The 24,787-nt window shown below is 34.0% G+C and overlaps 2 protein-coding genes across 5 annotated transcripts; both read right to left on the minus strand.

Moving 5' to 3' along the window:
- Nucleotides 1-9,094: 9,094 nt before the first annotated feature.
- LOC122275526 (folate-biopterin transporter 1, chloroplastic-like) lies at nucleotides 9,095-16,905 on the minus strand. The gene is made up of 9 exons (XM_043084629.1): nucleotides 16,593-16,905; nucleotides 13,143-13,378; nucleotides 12,763-12,827; nucleotides 12,493-12,655; nucleotides 10,984-11,132; nucleotides 10,644-10,895; nucleotides 10,339-10,507; nucleotides 10,140-10,232; nucleotides 9,095-9,581 (listed from the first exon to the last, which is right to left on the minus strand). Exons 1-9 carry the CDS (start codon nucleotides 16,858-16,860, stop codon nucleotides 9,285-9,287), a joined length of 1,692 nt encoding a protein of 563 aa, XP_042940563.1. The 5' UTR covers nucleotides 16,861-16,905; the 3' UTR covers nucleotides 9,095-9,284.
- Nucleotides 16,906-19,487: 2,582 nt separating this feature from the next.
- On the minus strand, nucleotides 19,488-22,192 carry LOC122275535 (FCS-Like Zinc finger 8). Of its 4 annotated transcripts, none has more exons than XM_043084659.1 (4): nucleotides 21,199-22,192; nucleotides 21,020-21,120; nucleotides 20,239-20,935; nucleotides 19,488-19,875 (listed from the first exon to the last, which is right to left on the minus strand). In XM_043084659.1, exons 2-4 carry the CDS (start codon nucleotides 21,096-21,098, stop codon nucleotides 19,773-19,775), a joined length of 879 nt encoding a protein of 292 aa, XP_042940593.1. In that variant the 5' UTR covers nucleotides 21,099-21,120; nucleotides 21,199-22,192; the 3' UTR covers nucleotides 19,488-19,772. The 4 variants fall into 4 exon arrangements, with proteins under 4 accessions (XP_042940593.1, XP_042940584.1, XP_042940577.1 ...); XM_043084650.1 differs by having other exon boundaries at nucleotides 20,239-21,120; nucleotides 21,199-21,670; nucleotides 21,850-22,186; XM_043084643.1 differs by having other exon boundaries at nucleotides 20,239-21,120; nucleotides 21,199-21,739; nucleotides 21,850-22,186.
- Between the last annotated feature and the right edge of the window lie 2,595 nt (nucleotides 22,193-24,787).

A 24,787-nucleotide genomic window follows, 5' to 3' on the forward strand; every position in this document is an offset into this window, starting at 1 on the left:
AGCTAGGAATACAACTTTCTAATTTCTCTTATTTCTTTGGCGAAAGGTAACAGAATCTCGAACTCCCAAAAAACGAATCAAATACATATATATGTATATATATTTTCCTAAAACAGATCAATAGAGATCATGATAACATCAATATCACGTGTTTACTTTTCAATCTTCCAATTGCAGATGGATGTGGAGAAAATCAATATCAGATTTTTTTTTTTTTTGTTTTGTTTTATTGGCCCTATCGATCGATGATATATAATAGAAAGTTGAATGCGAAACGAGAAGAAAACTGACAACTAGAGTACCTCTAGTGAGCTTGATTTCTATCTAGTCTTGCAATAATGCAAAACCACTTTTTTGGCTCATTAACGTATGATCAACCCTACTGTTTTTTCTCTTATTTTCTTTTATTTTTTGTTTTGTTTTGTTTTTTTGTCCAACAGAGGAAGGTAAATCATGTTCCTGTGACTCCTGGTCAAAAACTATACGCGAAGTTGTTTGTCCGACCAACCGAACAAAAGGACATGCGTAGGCTTACAAAAATATTGCTTTTTGTCCAGTCCCATCCTCCCATGGCTTTGTGTGCATGCAAAGCCTAAGAGCATTGTTATCCGATTATTTATATCTAAAATTAAAGTCTATTTTTATATATTAGAGATAAAAACTCCTTACAATGAATTATCTATAGTTAAATATTTTAGTTTTGAGTTACAATATAAGTTAAAAAAAAAAAAAGTAAATTTGATAGTTACTATTCTACTTTGATATTGTTTTTTATAAGGTTGTGAATTCACATTTGTAGTTAAATGACAATTAAAAAAATCTAATTTTTTAATCCATAATTTAATTAAAATATAATTATTAATTAACATATAATAGGTAAAATAATAAAATATGATAAAATAAAATAAAATCATAATTAAAAAATTAAATATTTTTAATTTATTACTATATAATAAATATATAATCTAATGTAAAAATTTGATATAAATAGTTAAAGTCAAATTCATCTTATATTATTTTATTGTTATATAATGAAAAAATGACTATTTCAATGTGAAGATTTATATAAATAGAATAACTAATATATAAATTCATCTTATATTCATCAAAAATATCCTTTACATATACATGATCCAATAACAATGCTCTAAGGGCATGTTTGGAGATCAATGACGTAAAATGAGATAAAAATTTCATAAATAATAATGAAATTATTTGTATTAATATATTTAATTAAATTTTAGAAAATGAGAAAGAAAAAACTAAATAAAAATATTATAAAATTAAAAAATTGTTATAATATAATTTTTTTATTAAAATTTGAAAAATTGTATTATTTTTTATATTTTATCTAGAGGTTTGAGAAAGTTATAATGATTAATAATGCTTAGATAACAATTTTGATAATTTAAAATTGAAAAATATTTATATTTAAATAATGTTTACAAAAAAATATATAATAAATTTTAAAATAAAATAAGATAAGATAAAATGAACATACCAGTTCAGTTCTGAATTTTGATCATATCATCATTTGAAACATTGATACGACCATCCACATATATTTCATGACTTTTAATTATTAATTTCCATCACTCTTTTCTTTCTTTTCTTGGGTTTTAATGACGCATTATTGCGAGTGTCTTGGCGTCATTAAGAGGAAAGCCATCAATTATTGAAAGGATGATCACAATCTTAAGATTGTCCATATTTTAATTTTGTGGTGCTTTCCCCTTTGCCACAAAGTCTAAGTCATGACATGCACAGCAGAGCTTTAGCATGTTGACTAGCTTTAGCATGAGAGTCTGAGACTTCTCGAATTGGGCGGAACACATGGTCGATTACAATTATTAGTCCATTAATCAGCATTGCGCGCTTTGGTAAATTCCAAAGGTTCTTTTCCACAACTACATGAAGAAAAAGAAGCCAAGCAAGCTAGGTAGAGTTATAGTAATCGATCGGAGTATGCCGAACGCGGTTTTGACTTTAAAAATTGATTGAATATATTTTATGAATAGATAAGATGGAAAGATAGACACAAATAATAATTTATTTTTTCGCTTAAAATAATCTTATTTATTTATTATGAGTAATGCTACATATAATCGTGAAGTACTAAATATTGTATAATCACTTTGAAAAATAATAAAGTTTACTATTAAAAAATTAAATTTTTTTGCATGAATTCTGTATTTATTCATTTTTTTAAATAATTATGCGACGCTTGCATACTCACAATTATAAATATTATTTCTTATTTATTATTCAAATAAAATATATTTAGTGAAAGAATGTTACTACGTACAAACAAAGTTACGTACTAATCTGCATATCAATACTAATTCTTTCATATTCAAAATTTAAATTAACATTGTTTTCAATAAAATTTACTTTTTAACCAATCACGTTAGATTTATACATATATTGGTGCACAGTTATCCTTACAACTAGATTTTTCCTTAATGAAATTTTAACAACATCATGTAAGCTAAACTTTTGGCAAGTGAGGAATTTTCCTCTTTTTTTTCTTTCTCATAATTAAGATAGATAAATTGTGAAAAATTCCTAGAAAACTCTCAAATAGAATGGTTTTTTTTTTTTTTTTGGGTCTAAGCTAAAGTTAATGATAAGGACCTTACTTTTGAGCAGCGGCAAAACAAGTATTTGTGTTGAGGAGGGCCAACTTTTTTATTGTATAATATATTTATGTAAAAAGTAATTCTAAATACAATGTAGGTATAAGCTAGCTCTACGCATTCTATTTGGAAAAAAATGGAATCCATCATTAAAAAATAATTTTTTTATATAGATTATAGATTTATCTACTTTTTTCAAAAGGAGTGGGAGAGACGTGCATGTGATCCTAAGACTACAAACATTAATTCTCTTATATAAATTAAAAAGAGATTGCAAAATTATAAAAACATAACTATAAACTATTTTTCATATCAATCATCGATCTTAAATCATTTTTCTTCTATTTTGACTTTGGATTTCATATTAAAAAATTTAATATTGTATAACAAAAAACTTTAAAATTTATATTAATAAGTTTATTATTTCTCATAATTTTAATTTTAATTTTAGAAAAACCACATCCTTAAAAATAGGTAATATATATAAATTAAGCAAAATTTTAGGATTATAAACAAAAAGAAAAAATTAGAGAGATATATTTATAGGTATATTGAGATTTTTTTTAAATTCAAGAATATATAGAAATTATAATTTTTTTTAAGAAATCATTTTCTATATTTATAAAATTATACATAAAATTAAAGAATATATATTTAGTAATTATTTGATTTCAAAAAATTTTGGGGTCCATTGCCCCATCGGTAATCCGCCACTGCTTTTGAGCCTACGAAATTCACTTTCGGCTATTTATTGCTTTGTACAGCCAATTAATTATAAGCTATTTAATTATATAGTCCAATATTTGTTTTTTTCTCTTTGCTAATTAAAACTCATACATCAATTCATCTTTCGACCCATACGAAGAAAAGATCATGTCAATCATTTTTAAGTAATGTTATATATTATATTTTTATCTTATATTTATTTTATTAAATAAAATATAATATATTTATTATTATTAAATAATAATAAAATGATGATAAATAATTATTTAATAATAATAAATATAACACATAATCTTACTTAATAGAATGATTTAATTTATCTTATTTTATTTTATTTTTTAAAAAAGATGAAACCTTAATTTTTATCAATAACTCTGGCTTATAATAGAGGAATACCGAATATAAAGATAACGTGAAATTCCCCTTGTTTTACTACATAAGCCAAACGAATTTAATGGGAACAAGCGGCCGGGGACCACCACCCCCCAAAGTTTTTTCAAAAAAATAATTTTCTCTTCTTTAAAGAAATTTGCAAAAGAAAAATTCCTAAAGTTCCAAAAAATTCAAAATGATCCTTTAACTACTCAAAAATCTACTAGGAATATTAAATATTGTTATGAATTATTAAGTACTACAGATTTTTTAAAAAAAAATAAGATTTATTATTAAAAAATTAATTTTTTTAATATAAATCTCTTTTCTATTTATTTAAAAAAAAATCAAGCGACACTTCAACATTCAATAACTACAAATATCGTTTATCAAAATCTATATATAATAATCAAGTACTGCATTGACACCCTAGCTAGCTTTTTCCCTATTTTCTTACATCCTGCACGCAACAATATTCCAAGCCAAGCCATAGTCGACCTAGTTCCATTTACAGGGTCTAGAAATACACATGATCTCAAACGAACATCCTGACCATTTTGACGAATAATATGTTAATTAATTAAATGTCTAATCACATGATTAAGCTGGCTTTAGTCTGTTTTTTGCAAACTGATTTCTCAAAACCTGTTTGATAGTTAACAAAACCCAACTAATTGATTGCTGGCTTGGTTGATTAGACTCAACTTCTTAAAAAAAGTATGATCTTCTTTATCTGATCAATAGCACTTTGAATACCATTAAGGCAAAAAACAATAAAAAAAAAAAAAAAAAAAAAAAAAAAAAAAAAAACCACTTAAAAAATATAGCATCAACAATCACATTTAAGTCTGAGACTAATTCAGGAGCCGTTTCTGGCTAAACAAACAGATAATTATCATGATCATGTTCTCAGCTTTGAAACAGAACAGACACATATATCCAAGGTCATGTTATCAGCTAATTAAGTAATCAATTAGCTCGATCAGTTTGTCTTCGAACCCAATTAATGTGGATTGATGTAGCTAGCAGTAGTAGTACTACTGATCATGAGGTTAATTTGTAATGTCATTTCATGGTTCAAACTCAAAGGGAAGAAATTATGTTCCCTTCGCTCCACAGACAAGCCAAGGAAACATAAACGACTGGTCATTGTCACGCATGATCTAGACGTGAGTGCAAATTGCCCGGTAGATGCCCGGCAATTGCAGTGGCCACGATGGTGTTCCCTGCTGCTGTCGATCGGTAGGGTCATAATGATATATATAAATATATCTCACAAGCTGGTCCAAAGACTTTAATCGATCCTAGAATTTGTGGGAGTAGTCTTGCTGCAAATGATACTAAATAAGGTTACAAGTGGGTTTGGCCTACCTTTCTTTTTATAGCATATATATGTGCTAAAAACTGACTTCATTCCTGTTGCTCTATTCAGGTTGATTTTTTGGGCTTGGAGTACTTATCCTGAAAAATAAATAAAAAAGATGTTTATTTGCCACTTGGTCCTGGTCCAAGTGACAAATATTCAGTGGGGTTTTTAATATCTGGCTAGACTCATCTTGCATATAATACAGATCAGAGGGAAAAAAATTATTGCAGTATTGATCGCTTTACAAAACTGAGAACGATAGGTTTCACTCCCCTAAGATGTCCAAAGTTCAAAGTTCAGACTCCTATTGGTTTGAAGAATGATCGAGTAGTACTCTTGGCTTGTCAGCTCATTGATCAGTTGGCTTGGGATTTCATACCAAGCATTCCCTGGTAAGCCATTTAAAAAAATAATAATAAAAAAAATTTAAAATTTAAAAAAAAAAAAAAAAAGGTGAAAACAAAAGGGACAAAGAAATTTACCTTGTTTTGTTCTTTGTGCAGTGTTTCCATGCATATATATTTAAGTAGCACTACTCTCTCTCTCTTTCTCTCTCTCTCTCTAGTTCAGAAGGTCAGTAACTTCTCACATGGCGTCTTGTTCGGTTCTTCCATTATGATATATTTGAATTGTATAGGTTTTAACTCTGTGTCATGTGTGTATATATACAACTACAAGTGGAGTTTGTTCAAAAAATTAATGCACTTCACGTGGCATGCATCCCACATGCACTCTCTTCCACATTAACACTCAACCAATCTCATCTCCCAGTCAATCATTTGGCACTAGCAGCTCAGCTTTAAGCCCTAAATATTTTAATTAAGATCATTTTCTCATGATTATTATTTAATTACTTTCTTAATTAATTAGAAGTACAGCGCGCATGAGTTATAAGCTAGCTTGGGGCCGGTGGTCGTTCTGTACCTGCACCATGATTGATCTGTAGACTGCATCGTATATGATTCAGTGCGTACGTACGTTACTTTACGGCCATAAAAATCTCATCGACCATCATTGCTATCAACTGTTTCTGTGCGCTTCGTCGTAGTTCTTATCATCATTTTTAGAAACCATGCAAGCAAGAAGCTGATCAGCAATCTTGATCGGGCGAATGCATGCTTACGGCTGCAAACATATAAGGTTTAACCTTGGTTTGTAGCATGGCCCATTAATTTTTTCTTCCCCCCATACAGTTTAGTATTTCCTGTCACAAATCATTTTTGTAAATGGAAATCATTATTCGATCATCGCAAAGACGTTATTTTCTGGTACTGGATTTTATTATGTATGTGGGGTATATTTAACTTTTATCATGAGAAGGTACATACATATACATCGTGTGTGTGTGTGTGTGTATATATTTTAGGATCTCTCTCTGTCTCTCCCTGTGCATGTCTATCGATCTGAACTACGCATCCATGAATATTTTAAGAACCCAACCCAACCCAATCGGCAATCACTATAGAAGCCATATACTGTATCAATCTGCGTGTGAACTAATATAAAATATGAACCGATCATCACTCGTCTAAGTTGACTTTAGCCTTCGATGCTTCTCGCTCTTGGTCGAAAACCGAAGTATTTCATGCATGCAATACAAGATTCTGTACGAGGAAATTAATCATGAACTAGAGATCAAATTGAGCTTTAAATCGAGTAAAATATATTCTACCTCCTGTATGTCAACAATCAACATTGCGATATATCTTAACATGCTTTACAATCTATACCACCAATGAATGATGCATGTATTAATTTATTGAAATAAATTATCTGGCACTCCATTTCGATTTTGATTGAAATTGTATTGATCACCTGTCAGAAGAATGATAGTTATATACTGATTCGGTATATTCTAAAGACCCTCTTGATACACTTTTGACGATCTCACAAAAATTTAATTTCGGTGAAATCCCATGCATTTACTAATCTTATCCTTTACGGAATCGATCTGATCCTTTTCTTTTACTGTACACGAATATGTAACTCGGCACATGTACAGGATAACGTTCTTCCGGGCCGCTCTCCCTCTCCCCCAATTAAAAATAATAATACAAGGAAGGAATTCTTGAATTCAATATGAACCTGCAGCCAATGGTTTTGCATAGCAATACCAAGAGATGGATCCAATACCGCTATCGGTTTTGTATTTAAAAATTATGATTAGCTGCATATTTTATTATTACTGAACCTAATAATTGGCATCCTCCTTGATATTTTTGCTGTGTGATCAGGTGGGTATAGAAGTTAGGAGAGCCAATATTTTAAGCTCATGACTAATGGCAAACTACTTAGTATAGGGATATAAATGAATTAGTCTGTTCAATAGCTCGCTCAGTTAAAATCGAATCGAACTCGGCTCGTAAAGGGAAAAATAAAATTTTGTTCATGAAAGTATACCCGCTCAATTTGTAAATAACACACTCTACAAAACTTGACTCAACTCGTCTAAAGTTCGTTTATGTTTGAGTCAACTCGTTAGCTCAACTAGATTAAAACTCATTCATATATTGATAAATATATACATACACCTATGTATATATACATATATATAGGTATTAGCTAATAATATAAGCATATCACTTTTATAATTAAATATATAATATGTAATTTAATTACTTATGTCTACATAGTGAATATACTTCATAGGTATATTTTATAATTTGCATAATAATTAATCAATAAAATTTAATAATTTCATATACTAGTATGTAGAAACTATATATGAAATAAATATATGCTATCATATTAAGTGTATGTATTAATAAAATATGTAGGCACATAATATATTATTATTTTGGATAAATCTCAACAAGTTAGATATTAATTATTTATAAATTTTTTAAAATTTTATAATTCAATAGATGTTCTACTTGTTAGTTGTATAAATTCAATATTAGATCTTTTATTTTTTATTTAATTTATTAATTATTAAATTTTATTCAAAAAATAAATAATTTGAACTCGAGCTCGAGCTTAACTCAACTTGACTCAAACTCTAACTCGACTCAAACTCGTTCGTGGACGAGCTCAAGTTAGAGTTGAGAGTTTACCTTATCGAGTTGACATCGAATAAAGATTTTAAAAAAAAAAAATTCTCAAACTCGGACTTAAGTAGTCGAGCCTAGCCATGAGCTCGGCTCGGCTCGATTACAACCCTACTTGAGTAGGACATATAACATTTGATCGAATTTAAGACTTAAAAAGTAGTTGTGCGGGACATTGACAATGAGACAAAACGCTAACATTTGGTGCAATATTATATTAGACATATCAAAATTAAAAGAAAAGACTGAAGAGTTTGATTGGAGCATGAAATGATGTTTGGGTGAGGGGAAAACCAAAAATTATAGAATATGATAGAGGGAAACCTAACACGGTGGTCCGCATGTGCTGTGGTGTGGCCTAGCGATAGCAGCGTAGAGTACAGAGGGTTCAATCCGTGGTGGGAATTAATGTGGGATCCTCACCATCCTCTTTAAGTACGTTCGAATTCTTTGAAAACTGAAAACCAGACCTTGAACCCTCGACACGACACGACACCAGCTATGGATAACTTCTTCCCAGGCCCACCACGTGGACTGCACAATTAGTTTGTCCCACTACACGTTCCTTATGTTGGTCTCCGTTTGCTTAAGTGTCCCTTTGTTTCTCCTGTAGTGGGCAACATTCCCCTGTTGTCCGAGATGTCTTTTGATTTTTGGTTTTGTGTCTAGCTAAAATTGAGAGAAAAAAGGATGTTTAGGCTAGGGGAGTGGCTTGTGTCCACTCCAAAGTCTTCATTTATGATGTACATTATTTCTGTGAAGAGTTAAGGCACTAACATCTAGCGTTTCCAAGGAAATCAAATGCCGTGTTCTTTAGTGAGTTACCATACTAAAATATAGCCATTGGTCAAGGCCTGCCCAAACAAACAGTACCAAAATGTTAGGGGTAGCAGAAACCTAGATCACTTCTCGGCAATATGATGAACTTACTGCAAGGAAAACCACTCTAACAGCAGTCAACATTGGAATTTCATTTTCAATGTAATGTAGAGGGAAAAAGGTCGTAATATTTACAGATGCTCTCTCTATATATATGTCTCTCTCTCTCAAAAGATTGTGAGCAACAGTACATCACGAGGCTTGCAATTTTACCAAGGGCAAAGATGCCGTTAGTAAATAAAGGAAAAAAATCAAATCTCAATTAGATTTCATCTCAATATCTTCACTTTCCTTGTTGGCATCATGATTATCCCGTGGTAAGAGGCCGAGGAGTGGCAAAGGTAACAATGAACTCAAATTACAAAGGATTATCAAAGCCGCCAAGTTATCAAATCTGTCTTTTGTAACACCAAACAGCTGGGTCAGACCAGCACCAATCAGCCCCCCAAGAACGCTTCCTCCATTTGATATGGACATGAGTGTTGCAAAAAGTGTGGCTTCCATTCCCTCTGGACATAGTCTTGCTGCTAGCACAAGAACAGGCATGAAAGAAGCCTGCAGGAAAATAGAAATCAATTTAACACTAGAATCAGGAGCAGGATAAATTGTCTGCAAACAAGCAATAAGATAGTTGATCGGGAAATAATGATTCCAAGGAAGAGCATACATAACATCATCCAAGTGGTTATTATTAGATGAATAATGATAGGCTTACTACCTTCCTACCACTCTTACTACTCTTCCTATATTTTTAATCTTTTTTAATTTTTTTTGTTTACTTGATGGTTAAAGAAGTGACTATTAGTAAAGTTGTAAATTTTTTTAATTTTTTCTTAATGAGTAAGGATGTTAAAAAAATACTTAAAAGAAAATAATAATAATAAATTCAAATAGTAAATGGGTGGTAAGAGGATAGTAAGTGTATAATCATCCTCCTCCGACCATTCTGCATATACAATAATGCAGTGGGGACAGTGACATGCATACAACAAAATCCTCATATTAACAGAACCCAAAAATCGTCATATCAACCACATCAGATTTATAGGAAGAGTAAAGAAAACAACTTTCAAATGTGCAGAGAAGTAAAATGGTAAGGTAAAAATGTATCACCTGACCAAGAACTGTTAAAATCAGAGAATCCCCAATTGCAAACCACTCATCACTTATACCAAACTTTCGATTCAATCCCATTACAAGGAAAACCTGACCAAAATCCATCAATAGAAAAGGTTAAAAAAAAAAATGACCATCAAGCACACTCAATCAGACATTATTATGAATGGCCTCAAAAGTGAGTCCCATTACAAACCTGAGTCATTCCAAGAGAAGAACCAATAACAGTTGTTACAAGAAAAATCTTCTGCAACTGAACGTTTTTCAGAAATCCATTATACAGTCCAACACCAAGCAGGGATGCCACTGAAGTCACAAGTTTGACACGCCCCAAAAATTCTGGGGTGAAACCAAGTTTGTTTGTGCTGTACCAAATTAAAAATAATAAATAAATTAAAAATAATAACGAAATGAAATCATGTTGCAGATTCGAGTTAAATGCAAAAAGTAAATTTAAAACGCTAAAAGCACCCATGAAATACATTCGCAGACAAGACATACGTGAAGAAAAACATGGCAGAGTCTGACTGAGGTGTTGCCTGCCACAAGAATATAAATAATGTAGGAAGAAGTACATTGGGCTGCTTGACAGCATCCCACAACTGAGTAATGTTCTGTTTCGAGCTTTCAATAAAGTTTAGACTGGCCAAAGGAAGATTTTTCCCTCTTGCTGGAAGCATGGGTTGTTCTTTTACAAGGACAGCAACTGCTGAAGTAATCAGTGGCAGCAAAGCCGTGATACCAAAAACAAACCTGAGACATTAAAATTATAACCAAAATGACTGCTTCGAATGATCATCAGTAGTAGGACATTGTATCCATACAAAATAAAAACAAGTACCTTACACCATAAGCATCCACTAGGGAGCCACTAAAGTAGGAGCTCACAATTCCACCACAAGCCGAGGATCCCCAACACAAGGACTGAAGAGACCCGGACATGCTTTGTGACTCACCACGAGCTCTTTCTACGACCATAGAGTCTACAACCTACAACATGCTTAAGTTTTTTAAAATTATTTGTGAAGTATGCCACAGAAAATCAAGAAGATGAAACACCAAAGATGCATTTCCGGAAAAAGGTAAACTAGACAGTTTTGTCGCTTCTAGTATTTGGGAATCAAACCCAACCATCATTTCTGACTCGTGTCCTCTGAGTGCCGCTTTCCTTGTCTATTAATGACAAGATTTTTGGCTAAATGGTCCATGGACCATACAATAAGGAGAATTTGAAACATATGATTGGTGGGGGTGGTAATAAGACACATCATTAACTATCTTACGATATTATTTAATGGCAAAAATACTATAAAGCCACATCATTCACTCCATGTGTTATTATTAAATATATATTATATAGCTAAACTTATGAAATAAAAATTATATATTCAAATAACTTACTCATTTTATTTCAAATTTAAATTATTCACGAAAAATTATATATTTTTAATAAAAATACTAATTTTATTTCAAATAATTAGCTTTTAGTTTTCCTAAAATGTGTTTTTTTGTTTTATCAGCTTAAATCATTTTACTTATGGCCTCTCTTCACTCAAAGAAAGTTTGTGATTTCTCATCACTAACATAAAAACAAAGGAGAGTAAGGGGCCATAAGATCAAGTTGCTCAAACAAAATCTTAGAAATCAAAATGCTAATGTATACATCTTTAAAAAGTTTTATTTGCTGTATACTGCCTAAGATATGCTAACTCAGTTACAGAGTGTTTTTCATTTTCAAGATGAAAGTCTCATGCACAATTTTGAATGAGGGGAAAAAGTGAGGAACCCTCTTTTCGAATTTGACTCTCCCACTCCAGTTGCAGCCCCAATTATACTTCCATGGTAATGTGTTATAAAGCGGGGTGGCATTCCTTCCGGTTCAATAGCCAGGACCCACCTAGATCCAAAGCCAGCACCAGAAGCAGAGACAAGGAAGGCAAGGGTGATAGTCAGTATAGGGAGCACCCCTCCAGTTCCATCTAATTTAGTTATCCTGCACATCACGCAGCTCTACAACTAGTATGGATTAATGCTTTATGTTTAATGGCCATTCCAAGGGTTGTCATATCTCTTAAGGCCGCCTTTGTTCTAAGATGATATGGGGTTGTCTATTATCAATAGTAACTACAGGTGCTTAGTTTGACATGGGAACGACATACTTGGGCTCCCTAGATGCAAAATCATCTCCCTCTTAGAAATTTTTATGTGCAAAGCCTGAACTTCTGCCACCGGTAGCAACCATGTGAAAGATTTTATTTGTATCGAATAGGATATATAGCTTCCATAACAATCCATCTATACATAATTATATATAGTACCTTGGACACAATAAACTACAAGAGATACTTACAACATCAGAGAATGCTACAGAAAGTGATCCTAGCAGTATGCAGAAAGCAGCATCATACTTGCTGTCAACAAAGGTGGCCATCAAAGTCCAAGACAGTGCACCAAGAAGTCCAGATAGAATCAAATATGACCTTCTTCGGTAACCAAAAAGTGGGACAGAATCACTGCAGTGACCAAACAATTCCTTCAATAATGTACAGAAACGAAAAACATAAATACTTTTTAATTAAGGGGAAGGAAATTTGGGGTGAGATGGGAGATAGACTCACACCTTATAAACCCATAGAGAGGTTTGACAAGCCACGGTAATGCTGAAAAACCAGATATGACAGCCGTCTAGTCAACCACATATAATTTGTCAGTCTTTCAGTTATAAAAATAAATCTATTCCCCTATAAAAAGTTTTTTTTTTTTTTTTGAAAGGTAATCGATTCCCCTATAAAAAGATGAATCCATCAACTATTAACTTTTGAATAAATTCCTGCATAAGCAGAAAGTATGATAGGACATCAATCAAGATATTCCTTCATTCGAACAATGGTCACAATTTACTCTTTACAACTACATCTTTGAAGGAAGGAGCACGGTATGAGTTGTATATCTAATATATAATTCCAATGACAATCAACAGAACTAATTAAGATCAAATACCTCTGCCGGATCAAGATGCAAATCGTCCTTCAAGTAAAAACTGACAGCAAGCCTTGCAAGGCCCAAAACACCTTGTACAAAATATACCATAGCAACTGCCACATTATCTGGGGACAAATCCACCCCAAAGCATTTCACCGTCCTCATGTGATATTTGTTCTTGCGAGGAGCAGTTTTAGTAGAAGAGGCTGCCTCTCCATCCACACTTGTCATCAGCATATCCCCTTTTCCTACACCTGGATCAAGCACACACAACAACAATTAGAGAAACGGAGGTTAGGAACTGAGGGTTAAAGCAAATCAAGGAGCCTCCTGTATTAGATTACTTTCTGAAAGCTGGAATGAAAGCAAAATTGTTCAACAAGGAGCCTTGCCTCAATTCATTCAAGTCATTAGTTAAAAAATGCAACTCCAATCTCCAAGATAGTCTCGTCAAAGCTTGAAGATAACAAAAATTCACTCAAAAAATGAGCTACCTTAAACAATCTGATAACCAAAAAGTTTCAGTCTCAGACTTCCTCAACTACAATAAAGTTCAAATTAGCAGAAATTTGATGCCTATATCCAGGTCAAGTTTCTCAAAATTTAAAGATTATTAGCCATGCTTGGGCGTCAGCTACCCTCGCTCATAAAGTCTCTCGTTCTCATAAAAAAGAACTATGAAATCCCTAGGGGTTGGCTCAAGTGGTAAAGGCCTTGGTCTTAGGGGTATGCTCCCTCTAGGTCTACGGTTCGAATCCTCTTGGGTGCAAACAATTTCTAAGGGCCATCGGACTAGGGGAACTTCCCCTTGAATTACCCTTTTATTTTTATAAGTAAGAAGTAAATTTTATTCATACGAATGAAATAGACATAGCCTGTGTACATAGGAAGTATACAAAAGAACACCTAAATACATTCTAGATTAAGGAAAGAAAGTCATGGAACTTCCCCTTAAATTACCCAAGGTGCACTTGCAGGATTTTCTCTCGTATTGAGATATGGTTTTGGAGAGAAATGGTGTATGTGGATCAAACATTGCATTTTGACATCAAGATTTTCCATTTTGGTCAATGGCACCCCCCGTTGGGTTTTTTTATAGTTCACGTGGTTTGAGACAAGGAGATCCTCTATCTCCTTTTCTTTTGGCCCTTTTCATGGATGCGTTGAGTAGAATGTTGGAAGCAGCAATAGAAGGAAGGTACTTGTTAGGTTTTGAGGTGGAAAATGAGGAACAGAATAACATTAAATTATCTAATATTCTTTTTGCCAATGACACGTTGATTTTCAGTGAGCCCAACCAAGAACATATTCAAACTTTGAGAGTCTTGTTGTTATGTTTTGAAGCTGTCTCGGGTCTCAAGATGAACCTAAACAAGTCTGAAATTGTACCTGTGGTTGCCGTAGGCAATATTTCAGATTTAGCTAATATTTTGGAGGGTAAGATTTCTTCGCTACCGCTGAAGTATTTTGGTCTTCATTTGAGTGCTACTCACAAATCTGTTTTGATACGAGATGGGGGGATTGAGAAAATCGAGAGAAGGTTGGCTGGATGGAAAAAGTTATATTTGTCCGAAGGGGGAAGAATTACTTTGATAAAGAGTACGTCGTCTAATCTTCCCACATATTTCTTTCACTTTTCCATTTGCCAACTGGGGTTGCTAGAAGAATTGAGAAAATTTATCGTAATTTCTTATGGGGAGGAATAGGAGAGGAAAAGAAGTTTCCTTTGGTTAGTTGGAACAAGTTTGTCAACCAGTTTCTTGTGGAGGATTGGGGGTGAGAAATTTGGGGTTGTTTAATAAAGCACTCCTTGCCTTTGGAGATATCATGAAGAGAGAGATGCTTTATGGAAGAATGTTGTTGCTGTTAAATATGGGAGTGCGTGGGGGATTGGTGTTCTAATGAAGTTAGAGGAGCGTATGGGGTGAGTTTATGGAAGTTTATTAGAAAAGGTTGGGGGGAGTTTTCTAAACATATTAAATTTAAGATGGCGGAAGGGAAGAGGATTCTCTTTTGGCATGACATTTGGTGTGGGGAATCAGCCCCTAGAAAAGCATTTGAAGGATGAATGTACCCTACTAAGGTGGCATTCTTCAATTGGGTGGTTGCTTTAGGGAAAGTATTGACCACGGATAACCTTAGAAAACATGGTTTGTGTATAGCTGATTGGCGTGTCATGTGCAAGAAGGATGGTGAATCTGTAAATCATCTTTTTTTACATTGCAAGGTGGCAAAGTCTTTGTGGAATTAGGTTATTGGTCGTACAAGTTTATATTGGGTGATGCCGAAGGAAGTTGTGGATCTTCTTGCATGTTGGCATGGCTTTAAGGCAAGGAAATGTGTAGTTGCCAAATGGAGAATGATTCCTTGTGTTTAATGTGGTGTCTATGGCTGGAAAGGAATGAGAGATGTTTTGAAGACAAAGAGCATTCTTTTGAAGATCTTCAGAATTTTTTCTTTTATACTTTTGAGTTTGTGAGCTAAGATCTTTGTAGGGAATGATGATAATGTACTGGATCTGTTTCTGTTTTAGTTTTCCTTCTTTCTAGAGTGTAGTAGGTATTTCCTTTGTATACATCCTGTGTACTTAGGCTGTGCCCATTCTTAGTAATAAAATTTCTTATTAATTATTAAAAAAAAAAAGGTGCACTTGCGGGAAATTCTCCTTACCGAGGGCCCACGCACCCTAGGGATTAGTCGGGACTTTGTTCTTGGACACCCAGTGCCAATTAAAAAAAAAAAGAACTGTGAATCTCATCTAGTTCAAAACAAGGGAAAGAGGATACATTTCATTGTCGAGCCCATAAGATATAATTAACCTCTAATGACAAGAAAAAAGATAAATTAAAATAAACCAATGAGCTCTAATATTCTGTGGAGGGTGAGGTAGCGGTTCAAGTTCCACTGAATGCTTGTCTAACTTATCAATCAAGATAAAACATCAAAGGTGTTGAATCGAAGAAACCTTGGCCGCACTCAACCCCAAGTAAGTACGAAATCTGAAATCGTAGTTTCTATCTTAAGAGTTCAAATACTGTTACCATTAAAACATTTCCATTCTTATTCTCTTTTTCCAAGTATTTCGAAGAAGAATTTTTTTTTTATTAGTGAGTTGAAGAAGGGAAGGAGTGGATGAGGGCCATTAATTAAACATTTCCGATAAATCATTATCTAAGGCAATAGTTAGATATTCATTCATCATCACCGTTGCCTAACCCAGATCAAAGCCAGCCACTAAACGGTTCCACTTGCATCATTATCGTCATCATTTCATGATATCTAAACATAAAAACTTTATTTTGGATGCCTAGAAATCACAAGAAAAGTACGAGTGAGCCCAAGAACACTACCACGTCCCAACTACCATTCGAGATTCAAAATCTTCCTTTCCTTCTGCCAATTTTTTTTGGCTTATAAAGAAAACAAATTAGATACCAGTGTCGTATATGTAATGCAAGGAAAACTTACCGTTTCTGGAATCCGCAAGAAGGACGTCCTCCTCACCCTGCAAGTGAGACGAAGAAGGCACCCGTATCGTAACCGCGACAGACATTTCCTTATCGGGAAGCTTCCGACGGGGTCTCCGTCGAGTCCTTCTAAGTGGCCCCGCAACCAGAGCTCTGGTTCTCCGTGGAATCCGAGAGATTGGAGGAGAGGAGATAAAGGACAAAATGGGATTTTGCAAGGGTAAGACTGAGATTGAAGAAAAAGTAGACGTGGATGCCATTACATACATAATAATTTAATCGAGACTTTTGATTTTAGACGTACAGTGTGTTTTAACACTTTTAACACAAAATTCAGAGAAGTGCCTAGAAGTACCCTCCATCAAAAAAAGAGTGACTGGCCTGTGCATGGACACGTACAGAGAGCCGATCGCTGAGGCCTGAATGGTTAAGACCATGGGCCTAGGCCCAAAAATATTGCTGTTTTGTGAAATGGCCTCGTGTAACCAATGGTTTTTTGATTCAGATAGCAAGTGCCTGGATTTTCTTAACTAACAAACAGCTCAAAATCTCTTTTCCCATCATGTAGCAAACAACATCATTAAGTTAGCCTTCAATTAGGCTACGCTTAAATATTGAGCTTAAATGAGTTAAGTTGAGCTGAATTTTTTATAAATAGTAGTTAATTGAGTAGGTTGAGTAAGTTATGTGGGACCCATTTAAAATGAGTTTAAATGTATTTGAATATTAAAATGAGTTTAGTATTGTTTATGAAAAATTAAAAAATATTTTGGGTCTACATGTAAGGAAGTTTTGAGTTGAGATGAATTTAGTAATTTAAGAGTTGAGTATTTGGATGTTAGACTCAGTTTAAAATTAGATTAAAATGAATTGATCTCAATTAAGTCTTACAACCAAACGGGACCTATTATAAGGATAGGAAACGCCTACGGTTTAGATAGTAATGGCATATAACATGGTTGGAACTTCGCAAATCTATTTGGAAGTAAATAAAAAGAAGTAATCTATGTCAAATTTTAAATTTTCTAAAAAAATCAGTCATTATAAAAATAAAAAATAAAATATTATTTAATAATCTCAAACATGAAAAGATATCAAGAGAAGTTTAGGGCTCGTTTGGACACTTAAAATATTTTAGATTATCTTTGAATAGTTGGAACTTGGCATATCTATTTTATAGTAAATAAAAAAAAAAAGTAATATATGTCAAATTTTAAATTTTCTAAAAAAATTAGTCATTATATAAAAATATTTAATTATCTCAAACGTGTAAAGATAAAGGAAGCTTAGAGCTCATTTGGACACTTAAAATATCTCATAATATCTTTCAATAGTAGTGAAATTGTTTGATTTAAGATATTTTATTGAATTTCGAGACAAAAGAAAAAAATTTGAATAAAAATATTCTGAAGTTAAAAATTTGTTTGAATATAATTTTTGTTTTGATATTTGAAAAAAGTTGTATTATTTTCTGTGTTTTACTTAAAAGCTTGGAAAACTTGTATTGAGTTTTATGTTTGGATAATAATTAAGCAATGATTAGATGGAAAGGTTAAATTATAAAAATTATTTTATATTTAAGTGATGTTTGAAAATAAAATATCTAATAATACCTTGTTACATAAATAAGGTCTTAGTTCATTCTATAATATCTCAATTGGGCCATATGATGTGAGCTCTCGGTATCGAACCAAAAGCATTTTGTTATGAGGAAGAAGAGTTGTCTGGATAATTAGACTCTCTAAATAGATATTTTGGGGGAAGCCAGATCATGTTATATCATTTTAGATTGCCCATCAACATGACTGTTCTACAGGCAAACGGCACTAAGGTTGGGCATTCCAACCTAGTTTTGGAATAAAACGACATTTAGGTGAGAAAGGCAACAATAACCAAATTGTATATGTTCTTTTTTCAACCCTTTGAAGTGGATTCAACTTGAATGGTGGACACCATTTTAGAAAAAACATGATGACGCAAAAGGAGCATCACCTCCAAACCTACCGCTGAATTGAAATGAAGATTGATAGGCCAATAATCCAACCTTGGTTTCAGCCATGTCTCTTTCATGCCCACTCGCCAAATGCCTGCATGGATAGAAATGCCAGAGGGGGTTGCCGTTGCCCACTAGCCATATCTATTATCTATATTGTAATCTCAAAGAGACTAATCAATTTAAAAGCTTGTTTTCAGGTAAAAGGTTACTGCTATAACTTTCACAAGGGCTATAGATAAAGATAGTGAGGGAGGCCCGGAAGTGTGCGCTCCCTGATACCGTCCTGATTAAGGAAGTAAGAGTCATGGCAAAAAATAAAATCTTGAAAGTTGGGTTCATCTCTTGCAGAGGTACCTTTAAAGACTTGTTTGGTTAATTAAAATAAAGAATCTTATCTTATCTCATCTCAATTTATTATTATAATTTTTTTTAAATTTCAATACAAAATATAATAAATAATTTAATATTTTAAAATTTTAATATAAAATTAATATTCAAAAATTATATTATAATAATATTTTATTTATTACTATTTAAAACCTCTTATAATTAGAGTTTACGAGAAAAAAAAATATACTTCAGTATACGCACAATCATTCCCTCGACATAGTCACTAAACTATACCCTCGAAGTAGCCATTCTCAGCACTGTGGTATAAATAAAGAAATGGAACTCGCTAGAAGTCAAATAATTTGATTTAAAAGCTTGACAAAATGGCCATGCCGTTGATCATTGGAGATGTGGAAAGAGGGCATGAGAAAAGAAAAGAATCTATTTTTCCAGTGAGGTCATTGGTCCTACGTGCTTAATTATTAGATGATTAAATTAATATAAACAAAAGTAATGTGAGCTTTAGTCATGCATCATCATCATCACAAACTATGAAAAGACAACAATCCGTGGACAAACCCAACAGCATCGCCAATTTTTCAATTCAACAAAATCATCAACTCTACAATATCTAAAGCCTTTTTAGTCCTCCTTACAGGAAGAGTATCAAGAAGTAAAAAAGCAAACGAGAGAATATACGTGAGATTACACCAAAACAGGCTCAATTTCCCAAGGAACTCAAGAACCGTCCTTTGGTAAGGAGAACCGATGATACAAAGATTTCCCTTATTAAGTTTCTCGTTTTCTTTTATGGTGCTCTGGATCAAGCAAGATTAATGGAGATACAGTTAGGTATCAGGAACAGGTCCCATCATCATCGTGTCCCAATTTTTCTATTCCCTCCTCCAAAACCATCTGCTGGTGGCGGCACTCGCTGCTGCAGAAGGCTTTCTCACCTCTGAAAGAGAAATAGATCAATTAGATTCAAAGTTCCAAACTTGGCTGAGTCTGATTATCAAGGACCAAAAATCATAAATAAGGGGGAATATATTGGAAGAATATTTCATTTTTTAACTTAATTCCCCTGGTATCAACCATCTAAGACAACAGAATGGAAACAACAAATAAAACCTCGATAAAGACTAACAGTGCCCGATCAAGGTCAATTTACGGTCAGTTAATTCATATAATTAAAGCCCTCTTAGTAAGAAATCACCATGCTATGGGAGCAAAGATTCCTAACCTTCCACAAATGCATATCTTATTTCCAAAGGTATCTAATCAACTATTTTTGTGTCAAATAAAGGAAAATAAGGCCAACCTGTACATGTAAATGTCCTTTCCCTGATCAAGATTCTTCTTGCAAGAGTAACAGAAACTGAGAAAACTTTCAGATGGATAGCTGGACGACTGGTCAGTGAAAAACCCATCTTCTTTTCCGAAACTAGAGAACGCAACCTCAGCACAGCAGCTCTCAACGATGCAATCCTCAAAAATATGGGTGGTTTTGGGGTTAGGCCCATGGGATATCACACAGGTATAGTCCTCTGACAGCTCCATTTCACTTGCAGAAAGACATCCCGCGAAAACCCGGGAAGAATTCGGAGTCCCTATACCTGAATTCCCAGAACCGAATATGGATTTCTTCGCTGGTGACTGAGAAAAGCCGGAAGAAGAAGAACCCAGTTGAGAATTCCTCGTCTTGATGCCAAAATCGGCGGGAGATTTGGGTGATTCAGCAGGTGAAATAACCGAATTTGGAGGATGAGGGATCTGAATTTTAAGCTGGGAACCAAAGAGAACCATTCGGCTTTCAGGTTTGGATAGTTTGGAGTCAAATCTTTCTTCACTGAGAGCATCCACAATAGCTAGACCAATGGCTTTGGAGTTCAAATTGTCCCAGTGGCGTTTTGTTTCGGGTTCTGGGTTTCTGGGGGTGTTTGTTTCGGACCAAAAGGGGTTTCGGAGACCAGAGAATGGCTTGCTATCGAGTATGGAAGTGGGGCTCATAACGGCCTCTGTTTCAGAAAACGGTTTTGGAGAGAGATTAGTGAACAACCGTGGGCAAATGAAGAGAGATGAAGTGGGTTGTCTGTATTTGCCTGTGGGGGATAGGAGGGGACTAGAGTCTGCCATTGAAGCCTGCTTGCTGCTTGTTGCTCTTGACCTCTTCCTCAGCATACCTCAGAATCTTATAGTACCACTGCAAACATGGAAAAAAGGGGCCCAAAGTTAAAGTTTTCTTCTTTAAACCGAGAGAAAAGAAGACGTTGGGACTCACCAGAAAAAAGTCGTGATTTTTCTTTGTATTAATGACTATCGGAGAAAAGGGTGGTAGTATAGTCAACTCCAACATTCTGATGAAACCCGGAAACCATAACACCCAACAGAGGCTCCATGAAACCTGCCCCAGCTAATCCTCTGTAAACTCCATTTCTGAAGACTCACAGAAACCCAATAAAAAATGAGAAAGGGACCTTTTCCCCGACTTTCTCGCTCTTTCTTCCTCGCTATTTTGTTCAGCAAGAATCACCCATGCTCACAACCGACATGCAAAGAGACCCTCACCAGTCATGATCAGAAGGACCGGACGTGCATGCACCAGACAGCAATAACAAAGAAGGTTTTGTATTTTTGTTCCTCTTTATGGCTAGCTTTTGTTTCCTCCTTTATTTTTTATCGTTTTATATATGTACGTTCCTCACGGCTATTTCAGCTAAAATAGTTCCTGTCGCCGAAAGGATTTTAGTGCCCTGCAAGTAGCCAAGACCCTCGTATAGTAAACCAAATTTGCTCAGATTATAAACCAGGCCCCAAAACCCCTGCGTAATACAAAAAAAAAAGCACCGAAGAGCGAGTGAATACTGCCCCTCTCTCGTTAAGGGAAAAAATAAATAAATAAAAATACTGCCCCTCTCTCTCTCCCACTTACTCAGACGTAAGCCATCGTCAGTCCTGAAAAATCGCCATGGAGCTGCAGAGAGGGTCAGAAATAAACAAAGGCACGCACACAGAGACGCAGAGATTGTGGTGACTGGTGAGGGAGGTGGTGGTAGTTCGGTTGTGAGCGATTTTAAAGACGCGTGTGCATGGGAATCAGTGGATTTGATAAAACCACCCAACACTGTCTGCAAAATGACAGTTCTCTCTCCTCAGCTATTTGCGAAGAAAGAATTCCAACTCCTTTCTCTCTCTCCCTCTCTGAGTGGAATTATTTTCTCGATGATCGGCTATCTCCATCTCTCAGCATCACACAGAGAAGGAGCGAATATAAAATTCACGCGTAGACGCTACAAACACAACAGAGCTTGACCAAGCTAGCTACTTGTCTTTTCGCCAAAGGCATGCATGATGCAACAGCTAAGGTTACAGTTCTACATGGCTTTGGATCGGCTCGATCGGCTTGTGAGAGTTTTTAATCATTCCACTAATTTATTTATTTATCTTCATTAATTAACAATCATATATCATATGCATATATATAGCCTTCGGCGTGGAGGTCACCAACCCTAATGTATATACCCATATGGGACACACACACAAACACATCCTACCTGAGGAATCTTGTACTTTTAAGAAGTGGTTCTTTGGGTACATCTAGGTTTTAAATTCCTATTTAAATCAGCTTTGAGAATATAGAGATTCGGGATCATACTAATTAACGTTAAAGGGCAGACAACATTTGTTTATGTTCTTTAATGCATTATTAGTATCATTAGTGTCACTTGTTCGGTGCATGATTATAACCTTAATTAATAATGATCATTGGTGACGGTGCTAATTGGGGTTTTTGTCGCCAATTGTATGCCTTCTTTCATCATTAAAATTGTTGTACTCAGCTTTTTCAATCATTCTCAAAATTAGTAGAATGAGTAATATTACTCATTATTTCGATTTTTATTTTTGTCTTATTATCTTATAAGTTAGTATTAAATGATTGAAGGTTATTTATTATATTTTATTTATGAACCTATCATCTAATGTCATATCATAGGATCGAGAAAAAAATGATAAATAAAATTTTTCTAGTAGAATATAAATCTTATTGAACGGATTTGACTAGGTTGTATAATCAGAAAACAACATATTCATCATCTATGGTCGGGGAAATAAATTCATTTGGTTGGGGGTGGGGGTTGAGGTTGAAATAAATTGTAGATTATTTTTTTTTTTCTGATCAAATAGATTATTAGTATTCTAATGTTCCATTTCCATTAATTATGTTGATATTGTAAACTAGAAAAAATCTATTCATCAAAATTTTTTTTATCAACTTTTCATAATTCCATATCATATCATGATATGATGATAGAATAATGACAATTGAGATTTTAAGCAGTACTACTCTATAAACTAATGCTTCTAAAAGAGTTGAGAAGTGTTACAGATATAAATAAATTATACATTACACAAAAATAATCTTACAAACTGAGTTAGCATCTTGTGATCTATTAAATGTAATAATAAAAATAATCTTACAATTTGATAAATCATATCATGCCACATTACTTTGTAGGATTTTTTTTGTTTAATTTCTTTATAACTAAAGTATTTCTTTTCTTAATGTGTATGTGTGTGTATATGTATACTAACAGACAATCTAAGATTCTAAACAATGTTTTATTTTTTATCCACCATCCCTCCTGAACAGAGAGATTAAATTTTTTATCCAAAAATCTAATCGTATTCTACTTTGCACTCTCCATCATCAAATATTTTAAAATTAAAATTTTTCACAATGTGACATGAATGAGTAAAGAACTAGGTGCCAATATTTAATTATTGATAAAAATATGTGATAAATATTTTAATTATAAATAAATTATACAAAAATAAAAGACGTTGTTTACAAGTAAAATACTATATATACATCAAAATCAAAACTACATCATTTTATTTTTAAAGATATTTTTTTAATACAAAACTTGATTATGGATACAAAATATTATACGCATCATATAATCGTATTGTCATCTAAATAAAGACAGGTACGAAATTTGAATATCTGCTCAAATGAAAACTTAATTTTTTAAATTCTAGACCAGATTAAAAGAAAAAGAATCACAACTGTTTCAATCAAGAAAATCGATTGAGTTTCTATCTTTTATTTAAAGGTGAAAAAATTAGTGTAATTACTCATTTTCATGTGAATCTGGCAGTGAGCAGTAGTTAACAAGCCAAGCCAAGATTGCAGTCAAAGGAGCGGAACTTTAACTTCGGCTAACCGTGGGTCTAGTCTAGAACAAGCCGGTCAAGGCGGTGACGTGGATTTGGGCCCACGTTCCCTGACGGAAAATGAACAATGTGGGAAACTTCACGGATCGTTCTTGTGGAGCCGTACCACATTATCGTCATCAGGACCCCGGACTCCTCGGCTGCGTCAAAACCCCTTTAATATGGGTCCCACTTAACTTCCAGTTTAAGAACCCGATTCCCGGTTCGACCCGGACCACTTCTTCTTCGGGTTGGCTGGGTGGGGTACCACGCTAAAAGATAGTGTTGTCATCGTCTCATCATTTGATATATCGTATTTTTCTTCGTAATTTATTATTTAACTTATGAATTTATGATTCCATCTACCGGTGTATTTTACGGATACACCCTGGGGAAAGGTACGAAAAGTGTTTAATGGGAGAGGGACCCGTTTGGAAATTGGGGTGGGGGGCCCAGTGGAAAGGGCTCGGTTGGGACCCGTTGAGAATGATGACGAACAGTGAAGAGTGAATAATGATGAATGATGGCAGTTAACCAGATCTGACCGATTAAAGTCTGTGCTGAGGACTGTGTCTGCGTGTGTCAGTGTGGCCTGGAGGGGCCCTTCCCCCATCTCTGCATTATCTGTCCAACTTCTACGCAGAGAAACCCGGATT

The sequence above is a fragment of the Carya illinoinensis genome, chromosome 1 (genome assembly GCF_018687715.1).
Source record: "Carya illinoinensis cultivar Pawnee chromosome 1, C.illinoinensisPawnee_v1, whole genome shotgun sequence".
Lineage (NCBI taxonomy): Eukaryota > Viridiplantae > Streptophyta > Magnoliopsida > Fagales > Juglandaceae > Carya > Carya illinoinensis.